General features: G+C 55.1%; 1 protein-coding gene across 3 annotated transcripts; it reads right to left on the bottom strand.

Moving 5' to 3' along the window:
• Positions 1-11,408: 11,408 nt before the first annotated feature.
• LOC136975633 (zinc finger protein 776-like) lies at positions 11,409-25,815 on the bottom strand. 3 transcript variants are annotated; one of them, XM_067270704.1, is made up of 3 exons: positions 25,688-25,815; positions 18,601-18,646; positions 11,409-17,292 (listed from the first exon to the last, which is right to left on the bottom strand). In XM_067270704.1, exon 3 carries the CDS (start codon positions 17,269-17,271, stop codon positions 15,892-15,894), a length of 1,380 nt encoding a protein of 459 aa, XP_067126805.1. In that variant the 5' UTR covers positions 17,272-17,292; positions 18,601-18,646; positions 25,688-25,815; the 3' UTR covers positions 11,409-15,891. The 3 variants fall into 3 exon arrangements, with proteins under 3 accessions (XP_067126805.1, XP_067126806.1, XP_067126807.1); XM_067270705.1 differs by lacking the exon at positions 25,688-25,815 and adding an exon at positions 21,825-21,983; XM_067270706.1 differs by lacking the exons at positions 18,601-18,646; positions 25,688-25,815 and adding an exon at positions 17,425-18,117.
• Positions 25,816-26,506: the final 691 nt, after the last annotated feature.

The following is a 26,506-nucleotide window of genomic DNA, read 5'->3' on the forward strand; positions in this document are numbered from 1 at the left end:
CAAGTCTGAGAAGTTAATAGACGTAAGGTCGAAGAAAGGAAAAAGCAAATACAAGATAAGCTGCTAGGAATTACGGACAGATTTTGGTGGATTTGCCGAAATAAATATCAGGAAATACAAATAATGGAAATGCAGCTGGCAAATTTATTCGAAATGCCGAAACAACGGCCGAAATTACCGGCACTGAGCAGAGCCGATAAAACGATTCCATTGTCTTTTAGAATGTCTAACTTAGTGATTCTCAACCACTGTGCCGCCACTGCGAATACCCATACATAAGCGACGTCAGACAAGGTAGACTCAATCAGTTCTACCTTCCTCTAGGGGCGCGTTTGGAAATTGTAACTGGTGTTACCGGTAACTGCCGGTAATTACTAAAGCGTTTAGAAAACGTGACCTAAATAACCAACCGCGTTTAAAAATCACTGTTATGATGTCACCGATTGTCCTGCGGTACTTACCAAAGTAACAGTGTGTGCCGTCAAATTTTTAAATTATTAAAAGTGTACCGTGACGAAAAAAAAGATTGAGAATCACTGGTCTAACTTATGACTTTACCATAAATGTGAATAAATTTGATGCATACACGAAAGAAACGCGAAACTTATATCTGAAGGAGTATAATCGGTAGACCATGCCAGTTAGCGTATATAAAATTTTATTTCATACATAGAACATAATCGTAGTTTCAATTCTTCCAATCGACCAACTTTCCGAAGAAGTTCCGGAGGCCGGAAACATGCCGAGTAATTGTTTACGAGGAGAACGTTCAGAGTGGACGCAAACACCTATTAATTGCACAAGTTATCGATAAATTCGGATCAATTCGTTGCCTCTTTGCTAAGGTGACCAGATTTTAACACATTGGTGAAGCGGGACTAAATTGACGGGGGAGAGCGGTTGTCTTGTTGAAAAAAAAATGTTCTAGAGCAGGCCTAGCCAACCTGCGGCCCGCGGGCCGCATGTGGCCCGTCACGTTAAATTGCGTGGCCCGCTAAGCGATATTATATATCTATTAAAACTTTTGTTTTCCGTTATGTGTATACCAAAACAATTAAAGAAATGAAAATTAGCATATATCATTGTTATAATGCGCAAATGCGAGTACGAACTCTTGGTATAACAATAATATCTTATTAATTTTGTATTTGTTTTACTTTTTTAAAAGCATGTTTGCCTAAATTGTGGCCCACCATAATAATACGCGTGATCAAAGTAGCCCGCGAAACAATTTGGGTTGGCCAGGCCTGTTCTAGAGCAACAAAATTTTATCATCAAAGAACGCAAAAATTGTATTGTATTATATTTTTTTAAAATTTCAACATATGTAAAACTTACAAATTAATAAGTAAATAGTACTCTTATAAATCTTTAAAAATTTTTTATTCTTTCGCATATTTTTCATTTGAGTGAATTTTTTTTTAATTGATTGCTGTCGTTGTTTAACACGTCATGAAATCTTTCGCGAGAATTTATTAAATTATATTTCACACATAATATGGCTTTCAAAGTTTCAACACTTAATTGTGATTTATCAGATGTCCACACTTTATTCACGGTAGAAAAAAGCGTTCGGTTGCGGCATTAGTTCCTGGTAAGGACGGCGCATATTCCACAATTTTTATATTCTGCACCGTATTCTGCGCCATGTAACGTGCGACGAACAAAACGTTCGTTTGGACAGCCTGTGAACACGCGCTGCAAAACTCGGGACTTTTTAAAACGCTGCGGGACGCGGGACAAATTGTAAAAAATCGGGACTGTCCCGCCAAAAGAAGGACGTCTGATCACCTTACTCTTTGCACTTCACCGAAACTAATGGCAAATCGCTGGCTTGAGAAGTATTGGATTTACACGAAAAACCACAATACGACTCATAAATATTTTCAGACCAGTCAGACCGAGACACTACTAGCGATTCGCCGTCTACACTAAACTATTTCCCGAAAACGTATCTGTAGGTGAGGTTTGTACGTGTAGAATATTGTACGAATAATAAATAGCCAGTGCAGAATTGTACGAATTCACTCAGGTACGTAGATGGCCGTACAAACACAAAACCCACGTCTAATTATAGTATTGTATTATTTGTATTCATTATTAATTTTCGATTATCTCGTTGGTGTATTGTACAGTTCATTAATAATAATAGTTTGTTACGTCTCGTAATATCTTACCGGTCTGGTTAAAAACATAGATAACGCATAATTACGGCAAAGGGTTTCCCGATACGGGAGAGAAGAAAATTCCGGGCCGTCTGGACTTAGGCAGAAAAAGGATAAAATGGTCGATTGGGCGGTCGAAAGATGCAGAACAGGTGACGGCACCCCGGTCTCCCGACTCCGTATTTTATCTACTAATAGGTAAGTAATTCTCCAAAACGGCCTTTAAACGTAATTTTGCAACTCTGCGGAGCAACCGTTTCGACGGAAGAGGCTTTCCGTCATTTAGCGAAAGAGGGCGCGATTATGGACACTTTAGGTTAACGGGAACCGAGTACGCCAACGTGTACGGAATTTTTTCTTTTTAAGTAATTATAACAAATTTAAAAATAAAGTTAAGATTATAGTTTTAGGGAGAAAGTGATATGTCGGGCCCCGTCCCTCACCACCCGGTCGCCCCATTGTGGGCCTGGCCGAACCCATAATGGGCCTACTAAAAGAGGCCCTCTTAGTGCCCACAGGGCGGAAAGAGTTTAAAAAAAAAAAAAAAAAAAAAGGGAGAAAGTGACTGGACGATACCGCCGATGGTCAAATCGTCTACCGGCCGTAGAAGAGCCGAAGGTGCAATTTTCGATTTTAATTTCGAGTAGGGACGTTTCCCGGTTACGATACGGGGCAAAATGTATCGATGAAGTCCGGGGAGCGGCGGAAAGATGGCGTAGAAGTTTATTTGGCGGAAAGCCGCGGCCCAAAAACCCAGTCGTTTTCTTTCCCTCATCAGACGTCTAGCCTAATGTGTTCGATCGAACCGGTTAATCGAATTGTCCGGAAGCCAGATGGCCGAGCTGCGGAGGTGGCGGCCTACCAGCCTCATAAGAAAACTCTTTTTCCCTGCTCCGCCACAAGGCACTACAGGGTTCTAGAGACTATGCCTTAATCATGGGTCTTGGTCTCTTACCCGAAGGTAGTCACTGACTCTTTTCTTTTTAGTTGGGGCGCCGAAGACATCTCCTGGGCTGCCATCCGCCCTCTTAGCCCCAACTCACTAACTTGGCATAACTTTTGTATTTGTGCAGTTTGCACCGCACTTAGAAAATTTTTTTGCTCTGTCATTATTTGTAATTATGCGGCCTACGCCGCACGTATGGGTTTGCACAGCCAGTTTGGTATACATCCAAGCACTAAATAGAGTACCCCTCCCTACAAGAAGGAGGCACCCTGCCCAATGCGTCCATTGGGCACATAGATCGAATAGATCTGAGACTTTAACCATCAATTCCTTTAGTTTCAGTAAGTTTCCTTTACTTGCTGCTAGCGTTCGAAGTACTTGTTCAGGCGGCTTGGACCAGTCGACTTGGCCAGCCCCTCGGCGGAAATCCTCGGTAAGAGGACAGTCAAGTACGTAGTGTCTCGCGTCGCCGCGAGGACACCCACAGGAGCAGCAACCATCTCCTTGTCCAAGAATGGACTTGAAATGGGGAAACCTCCCGTGTCCGGTCAGTATCTGCGTAAGCAACCTACAACAACTCACTGGGGTAAGGCCAACGTCAGGCACGAAGGCGTGGGTCGACCTACCCATCGTACTTAGAGTCCAGCTCTCTTGCCAACTCACCATTGATCGCTGCAGTAGAGTACCTTTTATGTATGTTGCCGAGGGTTTCACCGTCCTCGTTACAAATGAGCCCCTAGCCCCCGCCTTGGCCAGTTGGTCGGCACGTTCGTTGCTCGGGATCCCGATGTGGCCTCGGACCCACCTCAGGGCAACGTGTCGCTCGTGCCTCGCCCTCAGTATCCTACCTCTGATCTCTCGTACCAGTTCGTCTCTATGGTACCCGTCGCTTAATGCCTGAAGCGACGATTGGCTGTCAGAGTAAACCGTGACAGGCTCTGGACCCGGATGTAGTAAGATCCACTGGGACGCCCCCGCCAGAGCCACCAGTTCCGCCTGAAACACGAACGCCTCCTCATTCAATCTGACTGACTGAGAGTACACATGTACCCCATCGGAATAGACACAAAACGCGGCACCTACTAAGCTGCCGTCTTTAGAGCCATCGGTGTATATTTCAACACCGATTCCTGTCGGTTCACCGACATCCCAGTCTAGTCCGATCCTGTAGGCCGGATGGACTTTCAAAACGTCTGCCAAACGTCTTGGTCTGGCTGGGTACATCTGATTACAATGCTTTGCCTCTATGCCCTCCACAGTTGTCCTGTAGAAGGCCGCCTCTTGGCTGACAACCAGCAGCAACGGGAGCAGCCCGGCCAAGACCAAGGCCGCCTCCGTAGACACAGTTCTGTATGCTCTGATGATCCGCAGGGCAGCGGGTCTCTGAATCGTGAGCAGCGTCCTGCTCTGATTGACGTTGGCAGAATCTTTCCACCAAATACCACAGGCGTAGCAGACAACGCGCTCTACACTCGTCTTATAGACCACTCCGGGATACCCGGGACGGAATCCGGAGGGGTGGAAAAATCTGCCGTCCTTCACCACCGAACACGTAACGGGTTGGCTAAACCGGGCCCTCTTAGTGCCCGCGGAGCAAGAAGGGTTTTAGAAAAATTGAATTTCTGTAAACTTTTTAACTCCCAGTGGGAAGTTCCCCCCCCATCATTGGCGTTAACCGGGTTTCGTCTTATTGGCAAAACAGAAATTTCTGTCGGAAGGGAGGCGGCCGATCTCGATGGCCCGTTATTAAGGCGTGGGAAGGGGGCTCTGCCACGGGAAACAAATAGTTTTCGTAACATTAGTTACGCCCACCGGCGGACTCGACGTCTTAACGGTTTCGTCGGTGCGGCCGCAGATCACGCGCCGGGTAAATCTTCGTTACCTGTGTCCCAGTGCCGTAACTAGGCAGGTGCAACAGGTGCAACAGGTGCACTTGCACAGGGCCCACTTGGAAGGGGAGCCAACAATGCATGTATTTGTTTTATTATTTCCTCAAACCTAATTAATCAAGAAGGCCTAAATGCAAATTCTTGCACAGGGCACAAGAATGGCTAGTTACGGCACTGCCTGTTCCCACCCATCTTATCGACTTCCGGCCTCAGCTCGAGCTGCGGGCCGGGGAAAACTTTTCTTCCTGATAAATATGGATTTGGGTGGTTTTCATCGGCCGGTGTAGCCCGGCACCGAACGTTTAAACGGAGAGAAAGCAAAGACGGTGTTTTCAAACAGTTTTATTAACGTGAAATACAAATTTACGAAATTCCAAGCCGGATCTCCGGTAGCCTCGCTCTGGACTCACCCCAGGCCGGAAAGATTCCATCGTCGGCGGAATTACGTTTTAACGTGGCAATACGGAAGGAATATTGGTTTTCGCCTCTTTCGCTCCGCATTTTAATAGAAAAAGTAACCGGGCCCGAGGTAACGCCCTTTCCGGTTTACAACGGTCCCGAAATACCGGAAAGTAGGGAAGACTACGGACGGATAAAGAAGAAATTCCCATAGTACCGATCGTCGTCTCCTATTAAAAACGGGGGCGAAATTCCAGGCCAGGTGGAAAGACTTAGGGCCTGTTCTTCCGCCAAAGGTAGTAAGTAATAAGCGCCTGGGTCATAAATCACCGATAGAAACTAAATTATCCTACGGCGTCGGGGACGCGCAGGTAATTTCCTTGCCGGACCGTTTTTGCGGCGCCGCACCGACCGAGGGCGGTGGAGTCGACCGAACCGAAAGAAAAGCCGGAAGTGCGTAACCGTCCGGGTTTTATATTTTACGTATTTACTCGTTACCGTAATTATCGCCACCAAAAGGTAAAAGCGCCGCCTACTAAAAAGTCACCGTACGTACGGGAACGGGGTCGGAAACGGCCGACCCCCAAATGCCTACGATAATTGCGAATATCCCGTTGGAAAGAAAATCGTTTTGTTAAAAGAGTGCGCAATGTTAAAAATTTCGTATAAAGAGTTGCCGAAATATAAGCCGCGAAAATGAAAAAAAAGGCAAAAAAGCCGTCCGGCAAAAACTATGGGTCGTAGAAGTCTCGAACTTTAAACTTTAGTCTTTCTTCTTATCGTCGGGATGTCGGCCAAACTTCCCCGTCGACCTATTTTACTTTTACGGCTGGGTTTTATACTTACGGAGGTAAAGTCGCCCGCCAACCGACGATTTTTTTATCCAAAGTGTCGTCCGGAATAACAAGTTCTCAAATTTACGCCAATTAAAATTTTTTGTAACGATTTTAAAGCCACGACGGCGTTATTACGTCGGCCCGAGATACGCCATCGGTAACCGAGAAACAATGGAACCCAAACGGAAAGGGTTTCCGTTGAAATGTAAAAATATTGCGCCGAGTAAAAGATTACCGCCGTTTAGACCGGGTTCGAATCCTTTCCCGAAGAGTTCTTTTGTCGGGTTCCCGGCCACCAGTGCAAAACGGTAATACGGGTAACGGTTCCTCAGGCCCAGCTTATCTTTCGCTAAAAACAAAAATCTTTTATCGTCGTCCACCTCCCGGTTTCCCCAACGGTGGTCCTGGCCGTCGTTTTCCTCGGGATTAAATAATTACCGTTTTACCCACGGGTGGCGCCACCGGGTAAAATCCGACGTAAGTACGGAACGGGACGGAAGATTCGGTAAATTCCCTCTTCGCCTTTACGGGCGGTATTAGTCTAAAATCGGCATATTTAAGAAGAGAGTAAACGGCTTAAAGGGCGGGGAATGTAACACAGAAATAAGCGTTTAACGCGGGAGTAATTAGTCCCGACGGAAGTTAAACTAGGGGCCCGGGAGGCGTTCTTCCCCGCTTACTTCTTTGGCCCGCGTAAGAAAGGGAGAAAGACCGGGAGAGTCTCGTACCCTTCCTGCCCACCCATGGCCCACTTTTTCTGTCGAATTGGCCGCGAGAACAAAGCCCCCGGGCCCGGAGCCGGAAGAGAACGGCGGAGGACTCCGGGCCCCACTGCCGCGGTAAAGTCACCTTTCCCGCTACTTTTACTTGGCTCGGTCTAACCGCCCGAAGAAATAAGTAGAAAACTTCCGAGGAACCGTCCCGCCGGCGACCTTCCGTTAGGGAAACGACTTAAAGCCTAGCGCCCATCGCTTTACGGGTTTTCCGGGATTCCGATTTAAAAATTCGGTCTCTTACCGGCAAAATCGGACGGGCCGGCCCGTTCTCTCGTGCCCCCCCGGGGTACGTTATCGTCGACATGAGAAAAATTTTGCCATTCCAGCGGAAGGATGGCATTCCGGGACTATTTTTTCTGGAAAAATATCGATTTCTGTCTACTCCGCCCACCGAATCGCTCTGTCCCCCCTTCCGACCGCTGTTCTTTAATACGGTTCCAATTTTAACTACTTCCGATTCTTCTTGTTTTCTGCCAGTCTTCCGGAAATCCGAAAGTATCCGTAGCGGCGGCCGAAACGCAGTATTTCTTTTTCTCCTTCCGTCCGCCAAAGGGGACTTTCCGAACGGCGGGAAAGATGAGGAAGGAGCTTGCCAGGGTGTTACAGAGGTTACCCCTGGTTCCTTCCTTTCCGAATTTCTCACCCTTCAACTTACCTAGGGTCGGACGACTAGGAGAATTTCCTCCGTTTCTTCGCCTCTTTGGGTTCTCCGCCCTTGGCCACCCCGGAACTATTTTGGCCTTTCCACATGCTGGAAAGACGAAATCGTTCCGAGACTTGTATCCGTCCCTTCCCGGCGCGGGAAACGAAGAGTGGAGTTCGTCTGAGGCTTTTATTTCTTTTATTTCTAAACGGAAGAAGGAATAAACGTATGTTTCCGAAAGGGGACGAAGCCGGTGCCGGAAAGAAAGGTAAAAAGGCCGATGTTCTCCATCTTCCTCCTCCACTTTCGGAACGGAGGCACGGAGAAGAAAAAAACTGTTTGAACGGAAGGACCCGGCTCCTCCGCGCCGACGGTCGGGCCAAAAACTAGGACGGAGGAATCCTCATCTTTTTCCAGGGGCCGACTCTCCGGATGAAGAGTCGGCGCTTCCGCTTTTCAGGGGACCATTAACCGCGGCGGAAGAGCGGAAAACCCGAAGGAGTCTGGGAAAGAGAGAGGTTCTCCTCTCCCGAAGAAACGGATGGAGAAATTCCGGAAGAGTCGGGAGGAGCGAAAAGAGAACAGCGATTCTTCCAGGAAGATCCATCTCTTCCTCCCGGGAATTGTTGGTCCGGGAGAAACGGGGTTAAAAATAAAAATACGGAAAGGCCCGGGTCGTGGGAAAAAGGGCGGAGCCCGGCGACCCGCCCGGGAGGCAGGGAGTAGGGGAGCCCCCGCGTCTTTTCCGCCAGGTTACATTACCTAATCTTTCCTTATCCGAGTGGCGTTTTCGTTTCAAGAACCCGCGGCCAAGAAGGCTTTAAGTCTTTCGGCGCTCCTTACCGGCAACTGCCTATATTTATTTACCGTACTTGGTTTTTATTTTTTCCGGATTCTTTTAGGGAGAGGCGATAAACGCCTGGGCGGCCTCCGGTACAATTTTCGTTTATTTGTTTTCTCCTCCAAACGAAAATCGTGCGGTCGCCTGTTCCTAAAAATAAGCGAAAAGGGCCGGGTCCATCCCGAGCTTTAAAATCGCCTTTTTCGTCTAAACCGACAAAATAAGAGAGGACCGGCCGATTTACCGCGGTAAAAAAAAAAAAAAAAAAAAAAAAGGAAACTAGGAAAAACCGGAGGGAAAGACTGGGAAACGGACGTCGGCCGTTGGGTTTGAATTCTTCCGAAAATTCCCGCCATTTGTTAAATGTTGTAAAAATACTTTCTTCCCTGCCGACGCGGGACTTTTCCCGGAGGTTAGCCCGGAACCCTTTTCCCGGACCCGGTGGTAGAGCTGAACCCGCGTGGACGAAACGAAATCAACCCGTGGGTGGGAAACTAAAGCCACCCGCCGGAAGACGGAAAATTGACAGAGACGAGTAAGACCCGGCCCGAATTGGCCAACGCCCGGTGTTAAGTTGCCGGAGGCAAAAAGTTCGGTATTGGCAAAGCGCGTGGTAAGCTACGATTTGGTAACTACTACCGTATCCCAGAGCCACGGTAAGTGGACGTATCGGTGGGCGGGGGCGTATTTCGTTCTATCCGTAGATAATCGAATAGACGGTTTCTTCTGAACTGCTAAGGTGTTATCTAAGGACGAAAAAACTCCTGGCGGTGCAATTAAAACTGTTACGTACAACGTGCTTAAGGTCTTATTCGTTATCACAAAAGCCCACGCCGTCAGGCCATATAACGGCTATGATATTAATAAATTAGCGAACAATTTGATATTACTGTTTGCTAATTTGTTAATATTATAGCCATTATATAGCCCGACGGCGTGGGCTTTAGTGCCGGGTTTTATTACAGTTGTTTATTTAACATTGTTTTTTAACGTTATAAAACTAACACCTTATTACAGAGAAAGTTCATTTATTCGGCTAAACAAACGTTTTCAACCCATTCTGTGGGTCATCACGTGTTGAACCTGACGATGGCCCATAGAATGGGTTGAAAACGTTTGTTTAGCCGAATAAATGAACTTTCTCAGTAATAAGGTGTTAGTTTTATAACGTTAAAGAATCTGAGTGTGAATAGGAGAGTAATAATGGCACCACCGGCCTGTTTTTTAACCGAAAAATTATTTGCGCATTTCTTTCAAACTTGTTCGATATCGTAATTCTTTTTACCTCTGTTTCCTTAATGTTTTACTTTTTCCTTTCTATATTGTCTACGTGGACCTCCTTTATAAATGGGACTTATTAGGACCGGTGTAGTTTCCGATTAGCAAAAAGGGAGTCTTACCGGTCGAAACAAAATATTTTTAGCAGAAAATAAAGATATTTTGTTTTGACTTTTGACTAAGAGGAGCCAATCTACCGCTTTAAGGCCACGTGTGGTCTTTAGCAGTCCGACTTGCCGCCTTCCGAGGCCTTTTTAAACAAGTTTCCCTACCGTTATATATATATATATGACATTGTTTAACGTATCCGGACTAATTTTGACAATAACGGCCCTTCCGTTAAGAGACGATTCTGGGCCAAACTGTCATAACTCTGCCGTACGATAGCGTAAGATACTCGAAAGGGTTAATTCTGTATACGAGCAAAATTAGTATTGAAGTATTTGCATTTTGCAGCAAATTTGGTTTCTTTTTTACAACGTGGCCTTGTCGGAAGAATGTTAGTTGTCGCGCGGCCTTCGAACGAGAATAGGTACCCCGTCCCCGGACTAAGGGTACGAGTATGCTGACGCCAGCCGACGAAAAGAGGCCGCGACGTTTCTCACTCTGGTTTATTACCACTGCACAGACGAAAGCGAGTAACGGAGAGCCTAAAACGTCCTCACCTCTTCTCGCTGGCCGGCCGCATACTCCTAGAGAATAACGGTGTTTCCACCGGCTACGTATCGATAATCTAAGTCGTATTTATAAACAGAGTGCGAGTAGACAATATTTCCATTAATATAATTACCCGTATCGATTTGGGTAGATTTTGTTACCCAAGTATCTTGTACTGTATTATACATATAATTCCCATGCATTTTAATTTTAAAGAAAACAAAAATGCTACCTTCCCCCCGACCGCGGACTAAATAATTGTTTTCCTAACGGGTGTGGCAAATGAGGTCGTAAGTCGCTCCGGTTACCGATTTCTTCCGTTTTGCCAATACGAAATGGACGATATTGGACCAGTACAGACTGGCCAATCCGGGCCCGGGATCCTCCCGCTCTTCGGCCGGAATTTTTCCATCACGGAAATGACGACCATACTTTCGTATCCGTAGCCAAGAAATTTGTGGCCGGTCCAAGTCGACTTAAAAATCAGAGGCGGGCGAATTCTTCTGTCCTCTCCTTCCAAAATTTCAAAAGCCTTGCCGGAAATTAGAAAAACGACGCGTTAACGAAAGGGAAAGGTAGAAAGGTTTTTCGTCCTTTTCCACGTGTCTTTTTCCGGCGGTGCCAGAGCCCGGCCGGGGCTCCCGCCTTCCGGTCCGAGAATTAACCGGAAGGAGATAAAAGGGGCCCGACCCTCCACTCCCTTTCTTATGGAAGGAAAGAAAGGCGAAGGAAAGCGAAGAGGGCGGATCCACCCTCGGCGGAGGCGGTCGGTGACGGCCGGAAAGGCGGATCGATGGGAACCGAAGAGTTGGCGGGAGGAGCTTGAGCCGGGTCGACCAATGCGGACCCGCGCTTCCTCCTCGAGCCGGGGCCACCCCTTTGCTCCGGTCCGTCGGCGTCCACCCTCCCGCCGCCGGCCGCCGGGGAGCAGGGGCGTGCCCGGCGTGTCCGGAGCGAAGAAGAGAGACCAGACGCCGGTGTCTACCATAGATTTATTATCGATGGAGCCGATACACCTTGGCAACGGTAAAAATTTCCATCGGAAAAAGTGAAAAGTTGAGAAACTGACTTTACATCCAATCAGATGACAGAATGGAGAACGTCGTCGTCGTCTTAGGCGTTTGCGCTGCGATTGTCCCGTGTGGAAATACTTTAGCCGCGTCGTTCCCGGATCGACCGAAACGCGTCTAAGACGAGAGAGAACGACGCAGGACACGGAACGAGAACCGACCGGATTAGGAAAAGCCTCTTTAAAAAACGACAAACATCGACCGTCCGTAGTGTATATAAAGAACGGCGTTCGAATCTGAGCGAGGTCACGTGACACGAAAGTTTTACGTCGACCGACAGACGGACGTACGGGGTGGAGGTGGTGGGAGTTTGAAGCGCGACGGCCCGGGGCCGTCGGTTGCATAGGGTCGGCGAAACCTCGACGGACCGTTGGCACACGATGCGGGGAGGGCGGCGGCCGCTGCCGTCCGCTGCCCGAGGAACGCCGCTACTTTAGGAACGTGTGGATTATAGGAACGCCGCCGGCCGGGCCGCGCGGGCCTCCGCCCCTGCGGATGGCGGCCCGCGCCTCCCGCCGGAGGACGGGCGACGATACGGGGAGCTAGAGCCGACGGACGCGACGTCGGCGGTTTAGAGCCTCCCCGTAGCGGTTAGAAAGCGGCTTCTGCGGTGAGGAGACGAGAGAGGGCGTCGGCGTCGGCGGGTGGGTTTCACGGCGTATAAAAAAGACGGGGGCGGGCCCCGGCCCGCCCTAGAGGCACTTGGGCAGCCCGCGGCCGGTCGAAGACCCGCCGCGGGCCGGTCTGACTGTTTTAATTCTAACCGCCAGGGGGTAGGCGTTGGGAAAAGATTCCTCGTGGCTTACTTTGAGGCACTCGGTTTTTCCTCGTCCGCGAGTCGATACCGTTCGTCTGTTCGGATGCGGCGGCCCTCCGCCGGGGGGCGCCGCGCGCCGAAAGGCGGCCAGAAAACGGGAAAGCTAAGACGGCGCCGCGCCTCCCGTCGCGCGCCAAGGCGACGACGGGAGCGTCGCTTGTGTCCGAGAAGAGCGAAACGCGCAAGAAAAAGAGACGCAGACGAGAGAGAGAGAGAGAGAGAGAGAGACAGAGGGAGAAGTGTTACCTACCCGTGACGAGACAATAATTCAATCGATAATAATTAATAATTAATAATAATAATAATAATAATAATAATAATATAATAATAATAATAATTATTTACCGTTACAATTACATTAACTATAGTTACGAGACCGCTGGCTATAATCGACACGAGTCTGAGGTAGATAATGAACTCAATAAACCAACTAAAGACCATGTGCGCACCGACGCCCGAGCTTTTCCTGCGGCCCGCGCCCGGACGGGCCCAGGCGACTAAAAGAGGGACGCTACTGCCATATGCGGAGGCTCCGGCCCGCGCCACCAGGTCGGCGCGCGCCCGCGCCGTACCGTGGAATGTCAGTCGAAGACCCGCGTCCGAAACCGGGCGTTTGAGCAAAGGTCGAAGTGGTGCCCGGACCGCGGGCGGCGCGGACCTCGGGCGGGCGGCCGGAGCCCGGTGCGGAACGGTGCGCGCGTCCCCGGCTAACCGGTGAAAAGAACGAAACGAATCCAACGGCAAGATTCCTCTAACCCCACTTTACCGTCACCACACACACACAGATAAAGGAACAATTAAAAACGACGAAAATACCTGAGTTACGGTAGCCTGAGTTGATTTCTCACCTCCGCATCCGCCGACGTCGTCCGAGGTGGGGACGGGGAATCGGGTGGCCCCCGCGCTTCCGGCCCGGCCGGGGCCCACCGCCGGAGGGAAACTGAGGAAACGACGCGCGTCCGGCCACGCCGTCGAAGCGCGGGTTCCTTTGTGCGTTGAATCCGATGCGCCACGACGGCGAAAGCCACGGTCGACGCCGGCCCGGGACTAACAACAACAATACATCTGAGAACGAGGTAGAGGGAGGCGGGCCGGAAGCCGTGCGCGGAGAGGTGCGGAGGACCGCCGTCGCCCGTCGGTCAGGCGGCCGGTCCCCCGAAACGCGGGTCGGAAACGGGTAGAAAAAACCGTTCCCGCCCGCCCCGGGGATCCCCCGGAAGCGGGTGGGGGCGGAAGGGAACGGAAAAAAATCCCTAACGAGCGCAGGCCCACGGGCAGATGGTCGGGAGAGGGGGAGCGAAAGCGGTCCCCCCGCGCGGGGTCGGGGAGGCGGCCCCGGGAGGACCCGGTGGAAAAAAAGAGAGGGGAGAGCTGAAAGAGAACTACATCCTGTGCATGACGTAATCGAAAGCCATATTTGGAGCGAGTGAAAGACCCACCGGCTCTTTTTTTTTTTAACGTTTCTTTCATTCGGCAGAAGAATAGGCGCAAGCTGCCAGATGCGGGGAGGCGGAGGACTCGTCTCTATCCGCGGATACGCGAGAAAAGCGGCGTTTTCCGGCCGAAAAGGGTGTTTTGGCTGAGGGAGGGAGTTGTTTACGACCGGCCGCCGGACAATGGGCATTGCCGGCGGGACGAGTCGCCATTAGGTAAGAAGTTGTTTGTGTTTTTCGGCGGGAGGGACACTGGGTCAAGGTCGAAGGCCGTCGGCCGGCTTCCAAGACGGAAGGAGTAAACAACGCCGCCGTCTTCGATCCGGACCTGCGCCTTTGTCTTTTTTGGCCCCGCGGGAGACGGGAGGATCCGTTGCCGGGGCGACGGAGCGCTTTTTAATTGGCGTTTCCGAGCGGGGCCCCCGACGGCGGCGAATATCGAACGCCGAGGAGGACGCCGCTCGGTCCCTTTTTTCGGTTGGAATATTGGTGACGCGGCGGGAGGATGGGGGCCGGAAGAAGCGATCGATGCGGGACGAGTCCACGACGCTTCGGAGACGGCGAAAAAAAGGGGAGAGGGACAGGTAGGACGGGGGAAGCGGGCCTGACGACGTCGAGAGGCGGATGCGGAGGTCGGTGCTCGAAATCCAAAATAAAAGTCGAACCCCTTCCGGCTTCTACTTCGTAACGGCACGATACATAAATTACCTCGAATCCACTACGTTAATCAACGGAGGAAGGCCGGCGTCGCTCCATCCCGTCCCTGAACCAACCATCCCCTTTGCTGGTTATATAATTCTCCTATAATACAAACAGACAGAGACGGGACCGGGACTGACGCCGACCCCCTTAAAATCAAAATATGTACATGCGTAGTTTAGCTTCTCTGCATCTGGAACATGCTCCTCGCTTCTCCCTGTACACGATACAATATATTACTCTGACGAGAGAACCATGTTCCAAATATCAACAAAATTCCATTAATGCGACGTAATCTTTGACTTTTGGTCGGGCGCAGTCGCACCCTTGTTTTGCGGTCGGGAGGAGGAACTGACTCCCCGACGCACCTTTTGCTTTTGGCACCGAGGACGACGCTCGGACGCACTTTTTTGATATATCGAGAGTGTCGGGCCCTCGCCCTCCGCCGGGCCCGGTAACAATACACCCAGTCGGGAGAGCGGCGGCGAGAGAGGGCGCGGCAAAACGACCAAAGACCGTTTCTCCTCCTCCCTCGAAACCCATCCGTGAAACGCACGTACGTAAGCAACGTGGACAAGAACACCGGACACCTTAGCCTAAACTGCGGCCGCGGCCGAGCAACGGACACGACGACAGGTACCAACGGACTGGAAAGATCACAGACACACCACGGCTAACAGAACTACTCCATACACATGCACTCTACGCCTAACTACTTGATGGTCCTGCGAGCCTCTTGCGAGCGACTGGCGACATGCCACCTTTGGCCGGGTGACGGAGCGGTGGTCCTGATAAAAATAGCAAACGTTAGGAGGTACGTCGGTCGTTCAACAAAAATTCTCTCTTATATATTTATATATATATATATTTATATTTATATTTATATATTCTAATTAGTTTCGGAAAAGGAGGGCACCTGCCTGCTTCCGGTGGGTGAGAAGAAAGGAACGTTTTGTTTTTAGTAATCTTTCGACCCGGGAGAGGCCGGCCGGCCGCCAAGCGGGACAGGAACTGTGATTTTAGGACGGGGCGGCGCCGCGGCCGGGGGCGGAGGCGCTCCGCCGGCGTCCGCGCCGCCGCCGCTCGCGTTCCCGCCGACGCGGCCGCGCCGGCGTCTCCGAATCGCAGGAACGATGTGGCTGGGCGCCCCCGCCCGAGGTGGGGGCGGGCCAGGCCGCGGGCGGGGATCCGGCGCCGCCGTTGGGGGACGAGGAGCGACGGAGAGGTAGAGAGAGAGAAGAGCGGGCGAAAGGAGGAGGGAGGCGGCGGATCCGCGCCCGCGCGACGACCCCCGCGAAGGAGGCCGCGGTCTTGCGACTTCTCTTGCTAGTGTATCGATCACCGAATAATTGCTGAGGTAGTTTCGATAAGCTTACAACTATATAACCGAACTCTGAGGTCAAAGTGGTATATCCCTGAATAGAGGAACGAACTAGATGCGCCTAAGGAACGTAGGCTCCGTTGTCGTTGCCGTCTCGGCCGTCCTCGTCGCTGTCCAGTCCGTCTCCGTTGCCGTGGAAACGTTCGGGCGGATCGGACTCGTCGGTGCTGTCGTCCCACTTGTTGCCGGAAGCGGCCTTTAGTCTGGACAGCTTGCGGGGGACCAAGTCGTCGTCCTGCACGTCCGAGTCGCTCCTGGAGTTGGAGAGGTCGAGGACCCCGTCCACAAAGGTGGACGACGAGCGGGAGGTTCGGGGCGCCGCCGGAGGGCCCTCGGGGGAGGAGGGCTTGGTCATGTCCAGGGCCTGCGTCTGCATGGTCTCCTTGTCGCGGAGAAACAGCTCCCGCTGCTGGGGTGTCAGGATACGTATGGTGTGGCTGGGCTTCCTGCGCGACTTCTTGCCCGCGGGCGCCGCCGGTTCCGAGGGCTCTTCCGGCTCGGCCGAGGGCGGCTTGTCCTCTTCTTCCTCCTCCGCCGCCGCGGCCTGACGGGCCCCGGGGGTGGCGGCCCCGCCGAAGGAAAGCTGGTCCAGACGGTCGTAGGCCTTGGGTCGACGTCCCCTTCTCGGCTTGCCCATGTTGGCCTCGTCCCTGGGACACTTGTGGTGCATCAGGTGGTGTCTCCTGCGGAATCTGCCCAGGCACTTGGAACACTCGAAGGGCTTCTCCCCCTTGTGGATCAGCATGTGAGCTTTGAGTTGGTTGCTGTCGGAGAAGCGGGACGGACACAGCTTGCACTCGTACGGCTTCTCTCCCGTGTGGACTCGGACGTGGCGTCGCAAGTTAGCCACCTGGACGAAGCGTCTCTTGCAGGCGCCACAGACGTACGGTTTCTCGCCCGTGTGGAGTCTCATGTGCGTCTTGAGGTGGTGGTCGCGCGTGAACCTCTTGTGGCACTCCGGACATTCGAAAGGCTTCTCGCCCGTGTGCGTACGTTCGTGATTTTGTAGAACGTGCTTGTACCCGAAACACCGATTGCACACATTGCAGACGAACATCTTGTCCCTCGATGGTTGACCCTGTTGCTTCTTCGCCTTGGCCTCGCTTTTGCTCTCGCCGCCGTTGCCGTTGTTGCAGGAACTGGTACTCACTCCGTCGTCCAGATTTGTACTATTGGTTTCTCCGCTCCCCGACACCGGGGGACCGAAGGTGCCGCCGATGGCAAGACCCGTCTGTAGTTCACCCGTCATGGTTTTGCTCGCAACTGCTTCCGGTCCGAGAATTGCACCCGTCACCTGTACCCGCTTGTTACCCGGCAACGGCACCCGGTGCGACGGGGAGGCGCTGTCGTTGCTGCTGCCGTTGGCGGCGTCGCCGTTGTCGGTGATCGGAGAGGCCGCCGCCTTCGTGCCGTTGCCAGGTCCATCGTCTTCGTTCATCATCGGTCAACAGCCGCTCTCAGCCTGCAAAGACACACAAAACATGTCGTTAGGGCCACCGCCGCCCGCGCTCCCCGGCCCTTCTCCGCAGGAAGGCCCGGGCGGCACTGGCGCCCAAATTCGTGCGGAGTAAGCGAGCGCGTGACGGTGACTCACCTCCGGCCTTCGACACGAATCGGATGACTCCGCGGTTTGCGGCGAGAAACAAGTGACGAAATCGCCGGGCGAGCGGCGGTGGGGTCGACCTTCGGACGGGCGATAAGAGCCCGGGGCGCGAATTCCTCCGCCGGAGGTGCGGGGATCGAAGGAGAGAAAAGCACTCACCGAAGTCCAGAGAGAGAGTGCCCCGGTCTCCGGGGCGCGGGCCTCCGTCTCCGCAAGCGAGAAAATATGGGCCTCGGGGTCACCGGGTCGACACACCACGCACCTGGTCCGGGTACCAAAGGCCAGGGGCGGTTACGGGGGTCGCGCCGGGTCCCCCCGACGACGGTAAACATCAGATAACATAACAACCCACCGAGGTGACCTAAGTCTGACGAGGACGAGGTCGACAAACAACTCGGGAGACGGTGGTCGGAAGCGGAAACCCGGCCGCGGGCGGCGGAAGGGAAAAACACCCTTCCTCCTTCGGCCCGCCGAGGAAACGGGTGCGGCGGGCCCGAGGCCGGCGGCCTAGCGGAGAGCGGGTGGCAAGCCAGGCACCGGCCGCCAGACGTGTTTACCCGGGGAACGATTAGACTTAATTGTTTACTCGGCCGATACCGGGGGCGGGGGCGAATTCCACAAGAGAATTCTCTTATCGGATCCGGCCGCCGGCCACCGAGGGCGCCCCGTCGGAAGAACGGGCGATTCTCCCTTCGAAGATCCGCAGAATAGGCGAGAATTCCAGAAATTTCGTCCGGGACGGGGAAGTTGCCGCCACGGAACGAAACTTCCTCGGCAGCGTCCCGGGCCTAAACTTTCCGGCCGAGTCCGAGAAACGGCCAACCGGAAAGTTTAGGCCCGGAATCCGGCGAGATTCCGAATTCCGATCGGGCGACGACGGCAATTGGCGCGTGCAAACGACTGGGAACGTCGGGGACGTCGTCAGTGACCAACAACGTCTTTTCGACCGCGCCTTTTTATCCACCTGCCGAAAAGTAGACCGGATAATCGGGCGTCCGTCTTCTTCCCGCGTATTAAAGCCGGCGATTTCTGCCTGCGGAAGGAAATTTTCGGATTCCGAACGTCGGACGTCTGCGGATCGGGGCCGAGGAGGGAGCCCGGTGGGCGGAGGGTTTCCTCCCGGCCATCGAGAGAAGAGAAGAAAGAGAGAAAAAAATATATACTTACGTTGGGTTCCGCCTCCAGCTCGACCATCCACACCTGGACCGGGCTGCTGCGAGAAACAAACGAAAGGGCGTTAGTCGACGGGGGTGGAAAAGCCGCTGGAATCTTTGCGCGCGTCGAGTTGCGAATCCGCGGCGGGCCCGACCCGGTCGTACCGCGGGATCATGGCGATCGTCTAGCGGAGGACGCGACCAGGAGGAGGACGCGCGCCTACCGCCGCCATATTTGTTTAAAATATGGATTTTTCCGGCGGCGCGCGTACACCCGGGTCGACCGCGATCGATACGCCGCGCCGTCGAGGAGGAGGAGCCGCCCATCCGCGGGGCTCCTTCGGGGGACCGGGCCATGGCCGCCGCCGCGCCCGGCATCCGGGTGGGTGGCCGGTCCTTCCCGGCGGAAGGACCGGACCCGAAATTCTCATTTTCTCCGGCCGATTCGAACCTCTTCCGGACCGCGCCCTCTTTCGGCGGAGAAAAAAACCAAAAACCCGCCGGCGTTCTCCGTCCGACGTATCGATCCGCGCGGTCGACGCCGCGTCTGTCCCGTCTCTCGTTTCTTTCTCGGCGGAGACGAGAGAGGGCGGGCCCCGGAAGGAGGTGGCGTGGTTGCCGAAACCCGGGGCCCGAGGCGGTCGGGCCGGAAAGGGAATCCGCCCGCCGACTCAGACGGAGAGCGGAGCGCCGACGAAAGGGCGGAAGCGGAAATTCCACCGGAGAAAGCGTCCTTGGGACCCTTGGAGACAAGGACTCGAAACTTCCTCCTTCCGCCGTCCATTCTCGCCGCCATTTCTGGCGGCGGAGATAAAAGAGGCCCGCCGTCTCCTTTCGACGTCTTCCGTCGTCACCGTCGGTCGGGAGGAGTGGAGGCGTCGGCTTCTCCTTTTACCTCCTGTTCAGACTCGGGGTCCGAATCAAGGAGGAGAAAGTATTAACCGGCGGACGGGAAACGGCCAGAATAGAGATTGGGAGAAAATTTGGAGACGAAGCGACGACCTTTTCTCTTTAGAAAGGGACGGAGGAAAGAAACGATACGAGGAAGAGGAAAGAAGCCACCGATAAGAGGACGAGAGGCGTAAATGGAGAAAAGAATTGGTCTCCGGTGAAGCGTTGGTGGCCGAACGTTCTCGAGACGAAGGTGGACCGATTTTAAAACGGTGCAAGCGTCGACCCGCGGGAAAGAGACACGGGTCCGAAATCTCAACGCGATTCGCGCCCTTTCTTCGTCTACTCTTCCGGTTCCGGTGGCTCAGGTTTATCGGACAAAATGTCGCCACTCGACTTTCGGCAGTCTCTTCGGACCGCCGGAAGGAATAAAGAAGTAAAACCTCTCCTTTTCTTCAGGAAACGAGCCAGGGCCCTCACCCGTCGCCTGTAATTTTGTAAGCGCTTCTTTCTTCCCGACCCTCCTTTCTATCCCGCCAAATATTTTGCGCGTTTCCCTCGGACTGGGACCTAATTTCTAGACCGGAGCATTCTCGGGTGCCGTCCAAAAGAAGAAAGTCAAAGGAAGCGGAGTCTTGGCCCAGGCAAGAAACGGTTCCGCCCCGTTCTGCCCAAAACACTTCCAATTTTTTTCACCAGAAGTGGAGACGGGCCCGAGGAATTTAGGACTAAAAAAGAATAGAGGAATTGAGTACCGGTCAGGCCCGATCCCACTGGTTCCTTTACGCGCTTCCGTCTCCCGGGCGCGGAATTCCTCTTCCGGTCGGCGGTAGCCGGAACGGGAGACGTCCGAAGAGAAATCGAGAAGGAAGTCGATGTTTTCGGAGAGGAAAGGAAGACAGGGTCGGGTCCTATCGGAACTTAAAAAGGCAAAATTCGGAGAGGAATCGCCTTTCGCCCGGCCAACAGAAACCGCGAAAAGACTAACCTGTCCGTCCTCAGTTACTTCCGATCGGAATCACAAACGGAAACGGAAGAGGACGGAAAGGAAGAAATGAGCGGATCCCTTCTCTCGCCAGTCTGAGGAATCGAAAGTGCATAGAAAGTGTCATTCTAGAGAAAACCGGCGTTTTGCAGGGGAAAGATCCTCCGAAGGTGATCGTCCTTCGTCCTTTAACCCGAGATTTTCGGTCCCCCGTTCGTTTTCCCTAGGAATTTCCCCCAGGAGAAATTCGTTGCTCCCGGAATTCGCCTCCTTTCGGCTACGTCCGAAGCCAAATTCGACGAGATCGAAGGTCGACACAGGCCGAAAGACGGATGACGGGTTTTTTCTCCTTCCGGAAAGAAGCGAAAAAATGCGGGCCAATGTAGCCGAGAAATCTATCCGAAGCCGTACATTTCCGCCTAAAATAAAGCCAATCGGCCCGGATAACCGAATGCAACTTTCGTGCCGCGGGAAAAATCTGGTCGCAAGAGGAAGAAGCGCGTCCGGAGATAGAGGAGAATTCGACGGCACTTCCCACCCGTTTCACCTCTTCTTTCCACCCCGACGTACCCAACCGGGCGATTTCTTTGCTCTTTTCTCGCGATTTTCGGCCGGCAGAGGATGGTTGGTGTGTCGCCACTTTGAAACTCCTTTCTCCCAATCGTGCCAACGGACGAATTCTGCCTCTGACCAATTAAGAAGCAGTTAACGGGTCCTCCCTCTCCCAATTTTTCCTGTTCCGGGCCAAAAATAGCGGAAGCCGAGGGCGGTTTTCACTATTTTTTGGCCCGCGGCTGGCTCGGAGAATCCCGAGTCCGTCGGGAGGCGGCGGAAACAAAGACGGGAAAAGACGCCATTTTTTTTTTCTCCACTCTTTTTCCCGACGTCGTTCCCCCGGGCACGTGACTCACGCGCGCTGTAAAATGACGTCAGAGAAAACAAAGAAAAAAAAGTCCGTTACGGGAAGGGGCCTCACCCCTCCTCGTCCGGCACCGGGTGATGGGAGGCCGGAAGCGCGAGCTAAACGGACGGGAAGCCTCCTCCTTTGTGGCCTAGAAACCCGAAAAAACTAAGCCGCTCTTTATCCTCGGCTGGAACATGGCGTTTCCACCGCGTCCTTCCCTCTCAAACCCTGCGGAAATAAGCAAAAAACGGAAATCTCCGGCCCCGGACCAGCTTCTGGCGGCCCGCGGCCCGACGCGCTCCGGCCGTTTTCCTCTTCCCGGCGCGACCGTCGAAACCCGCGCCGGTTCCGGAAGACGGGCGACGGATCCGCCGCGGTGGAGTGGCCGACCGAGGGGAGCCACGACGCCGCGGCGCCGCCGGGCCGGGCCCGCGGGAGGAAAGAAGGGGCGACCTACCTGAAGGTCGACGGTTCCGGCCGCTCCGCCGCATCGGGAACCAATCCTTTGCTCGGCAGTCGCGGGTGCCGCCCGCTTGGCGTGTGGCCGACTCGGTCGCGCGCTCTTCCTCGTTTCCTCCCCCTCTCCGCGGCCCGGATGGGAAGGGCCGCCCGCCGCGGCTCTCCCTCTTCCCATTGGACGGAGGACGGGTCGGGGACCCAATGGCCGCGCCGGATCGACTGCCGGTGGCCGGCAGTCTTAAAGGATTAGCCGTCCGACCAATGGGCAGTCGGGAGGCGGGGCGGTCGGGACGTAACACGTTGCGTCACACGACGACGACCTCGCGTGCCGCGGTGAACCGGGAAACTGTGTCAAGCGGCCGGCTTCAAGGTCAAGCTCAGGGTTACTCTCCGACGCGTTCCCAAGCTGGCGCCCGGGGCTAGACCGGCCCGGTAAAAAGCACCCGGCACGTAAACCCCCTCCCGTCCCCGGCCGGTCGTTCTGGGTTTTTTATCCCCTTCTCCCCCGGGTAGGGGAAAAACGAGCGGGGCGCGGAAGGGAGAAAAAAGAGATATCCCTATCCGGGCCCCAACCTTCTCGGTCGGGAAACCTCCGATCGTTACTAAAGCGGAAGTCACTCCGCAATCCCACGAAACTCGGCGTCGGAGGACTGTCAGGGTAGAAAGACGGGCCGGCCCAGCGGGCCTAACCGGGTTCGGCGCGAAAGTGAAACTTTTCGGCCCCAATCCGGTTTTGTAACCCCAGGGAAGCCGGGCCCGGCCGGCCCGCCGCCCAGAGCGTCCCGAAGGGGCGGGCCGACGACCACTGACCGGCGCGGGCGTGGGACGGAAAAAAGCGGCCAGAAAGGGAGATTCGAAGAGTTGAGTAAGAGTTACGAAACGGATTCTAAGGACGACGCATCCGCCTTACCTCCCGCGGGCAGCGTGGCGCTATTATCGTTCTTCTTCCTGCCTCTCTCCGTCTCTCCCCTGCTTTTTAACTTTCTTGGAATTTCCTCCCTTGGGCCACTACCATTACCGCATCCGAGGGGTGCCGCGCCGAGCCAAGGCATTGCGTAACACCGGAACGCTACAACTAGACAACGACCAATTTTCGGGCCGCTGGTCTGGCGTCGCACGCCGGCGGGCCCGCCAGAGAGGTTCCCACGGCGGGCGGGCCGTAGAAAAATTGGCTCCCGCCCGGCGCCACCTCCGGGCGCCACTCGAACGCCACGGCGGGCCGCCGGGAGAAGGCCACCGGGACCCGAAGACCCGCGAAAGCGCAGGAAAGGAAACAAAGAATTCCGGTAAAAAAAAAGAGGAAGTGGCCGCCGGAGGACAAAAAGAGAGAGGGGCTGAGCGTTTCCCTCCCTCCCGTCGTCCCCTCCCCGCGCTGGGAGGGAAGAGAACTCGGTCCAAATCCAATTTCCCGGTTTCTTCGATCAAAAAATTGCGGTGCGGGCTGGGGCGAGACCAAAATCCGGACCCCGGGAGGGTGGGCGTTCGACGACTCTCCCGAAAGGGATCCCGGAACCAAGCGATCGATACCCCGCACGTGACTTAAAAATAAATTGGTAGTTTAATAAAGGGGGAAGGGAGGTGGAAGTAAAACAAGGCAGCCGAGGGGTGGAAAGAGATTAGTACGAAGGAGGGACGAGGGAAAGTGCGGAGCGAGAGGGAAAAAAACAGGCCGTACCATTGTCCGCGCGAGGGGTGGAAGCCAACGAAAGAGCGGGCCCGGCCTCTTTCTCCTTCCGATTTTTCGCCAGCGCGGGTCCTCCGGAAGGGAGGGGTCGGCCCGCCCCCGGGATCCGACGGCGGGGTCCGGCCCGTCCTTCGGGCCGTAATTTCCCACGGACGGCGGCGCGGAGCGGAGGGGGTGGCATTCTTTCCGACCGGGAAGCGACTTCTAACTATAAACGTCTCGGACGTGGAATTCGAGACCGATCTATAAATAGCGGGCGCGAGGGCCGTGCCTGGTCTGGCGCCGACTTCCGGCCCCTTCCGGGCCGGGAGGCCGGCCGCGGAAAGGTAGACGAGGTTACGTAAAACGCGATCGAAAAATCGACCGGGACGACGAACCCGGCCAGGCAGATCGATGGCCGCTTTAGCATTTTTACGGCCCCGTTTACGGGAGGGGGCGGCTCCCTCCCCACCCAGGAGCGTCCTCCAGAAGGTCGGTCCTCGTCTTACGTAAGGCGCCGGAGAGAGGAGCTCCGCCCGCCTCGACGGCACGGGACCGGCCGCCGGCCAGGTGAGTGCGGGAGGCCCGGTCACTTCCGGAAAACCGTCCCGGAAGAAACGAAGAAGGAAGATTCCGGGGTCTCTCGCCTCCCTTTCTCTCCTGACCATCCGGAACGCGTGGCGCGGGCGACGTTTCGACGGGACCCAACGTCGGTCGTTAGAAAACGGCACCGGCGTTTCTACGAAACGTGTCATCCGACGCACCTGACACAGGTGGACGGCAGATGGAGACGCGGCTATTACTCGCAACGACCGGTTTTATTCGTTGCGAGGGGCCCGGACGCGCTCCTCCCCGACAGACTTCTCGGCGCTGACGAACGGCGTGGCCGAAAACGGCCCGAAGTCGATGGTACTTCCGCCTGTGGCAGGTCGGAGCCCGACCAGGCCCTGCGGCCCAACCCGCCGCTCTCCGGCTCCTCCCGGAAGCGGACGGACAGAGAGGGAGAGGCGGGGGTCGGGCCCGAAACGAGGCCTCCGGAAGTTCCACACCGGTACGGATACGGAAGAACATCGCGTGCCTTACGCGGTGTGGGGAAGGCGCACGCAAACACGTCGGACGACGGTTGGGCTCGGCCTTTGGAAGTTCCCAAATTTGCCCCTTTCCACCTCGTCACGTGACCGGATGCCCCCGTCGGAGGCCCACGATGACGTCGAAACCGCCGAACGATTTCCATCTCCGGGCCCAGGCATCCGAGTGCGGGTCGGAGAAGGAGGGAGCGGCGGAGCGGGCCCGCCCACCGGCCCGGAGTTTATTTACCGGGGCTTATTTACCCGGGATAAAGGTCGGAGGTGGCGTCCCCCGGGGGAGGTCGGCTTCCCGCTCCTTAACTTCCATTATGGGCGAGAAAGTGGTACCGGAGAATTCGGTAAACAACCGAATTACCCTCGGGTCGAGGGTCCAAGGCTATTGTCGTGCCCGGGAAAGGGCGCGCTCTACTTCCATCCGGACGTAAACAAGTCGAGAGGGGAGGATGACGTAAGGGCCGGGAGGACGAAAGAGTTCGACCCGTGCTTCCCGTCGGGTCTAAGGGTTCCGGCCGTGGCCGGTCCGGGAGGCTTAATTAAGACGCGGCGCGCGCGACGCGGAGGAAAGCGTGTCGGGCCCGGGCGCGCGAGAAAGGCGGTCGAGCGCCTCCCGGGAGACGAGTCCTTAGGTAACGTTTCACCTGTACGTCCTTTGTTGCCCGGGAGACGGTCAACGGCAGTTTTGCCCCTAAAAGATCCCCATAGCTTGGCCCGGTCCCGCTCGCCCCCGGCTCCGATTTCTTGGCCGGAAACGACCGAGGCGGTTTTTTTACCCGGTCCGCGGCCCGAAGCTGGCTGCGGGGTGGTGGGCCGGGCCCGGTCATCCAACCGGCAACCAGCCGGGGGCGGGCCGCCGGGCCGGGACAGTCGGCGGCGGAAATGAAGAGAAAGGAAGGGAACGTCGTGTCTAAATTTAAACGCGGCGACGGGTGACGGAAGGGAACAGCTGAGACGCGGGTCGTCCGTCGCTTCCTCTTTCTCGGCAGGGTCGGGCTAAAAATACTCGCGGGAGGGTCCGACCCGGAAAGGCGGAAAGACGACGCGGGTGACGTCGGGCCGGGAGGCGCGGTCGCCGGCCGCTCCTCGCGCGCAGAAATAAAAGATGCCACCTACCGACTGCCTGCGACCGGGAGGTGCCGAGGCCCGGGACATGGAGTCCTGTCGCGGTGGTCCGCCGTCCGCCACTGACCGGGTGCCAGCCGACCGGCTCTGGGCCGGAACCCGCGGAGAAATGGCGACCGGCTCCCGGCGCTCGCCTTCTAAACTCGCCGCCCTCTGGCGGCCGCCGACGGAGTCATGGGCGAGCGAACGGCGCGCGCCGCGTCGAGACCGATTCCGTCCGGCGTCTTCTTTCCGGACCGGCGCGGGGGGGACGACGGACGGAAAGGGCTGTCCGAGTTGTTCTTTCTCCGTTTCCCAAACGGAGAAGACGGTAAAATAGCGAGCGGAAGGGAGAGCGACCGAAGGTACTTACCCCTGCGAAGGAAGAAGGGCGAGTGGCGAAAGAGTAAACAACATTCCACGGAAGGACGTCCGACCCCTCCCCGTAGTGAACCGCCGCCGGCACCGGGACGCACCCCGCCTCCGTCGGGCTGGGTCCCACCCCCGTCGGAGGGAAAGACGGACGCCGATTTCCGCATTCGAAGGGGATGGCGGAAGACGAAAATCCTCTTTCGTCCGGAGTAAAGGCCGGCCACCCGACGCACCGTTTCGACGTGTTCTGTGCCGGGGGACGAAAAGGTTTTTTGCAACGTCGGCCGACCCTTTGACGCAACAGGGATAGCCAGAGGCGGCGGTCGACACCCGCAGACAGAACCAAATCTGCCTGTCGATTGGTCTTTTCTTTTTTTGTCGTCGGCGTAAGGTTCTTCTACCGCCGGGGAAGCAGCGAAAAGGGACCGGCCCGAAGGCCGCGGGTTTGTTGCGGCCCTT

Source organism: Centruroides vittatus, unplaced genomic scaffold (genome assembly GCF_030686945.1).
Source record: "Centruroides vittatus isolate TY-2023 unplaced genomic scaffold, ASM3068694v2 contig_377, whole genome shotgun sequence".
Taxonomy (NCBI): Eukaryota; Metazoa; Arthropoda; class Arachnida; order Scorpiones; family Buthidae; genus Centruroides; species Centruroides vittatus.

What these genes read in the sequence shown, in the direction of transcription:
- LOC136975633 (XM_067270704.1), bottom strand. Translation starts at nt 17,271, where the DNA reads ATGATGAACGAAGACGATGGACCTGGCAACGGCACGAAGGCGGCGGCC.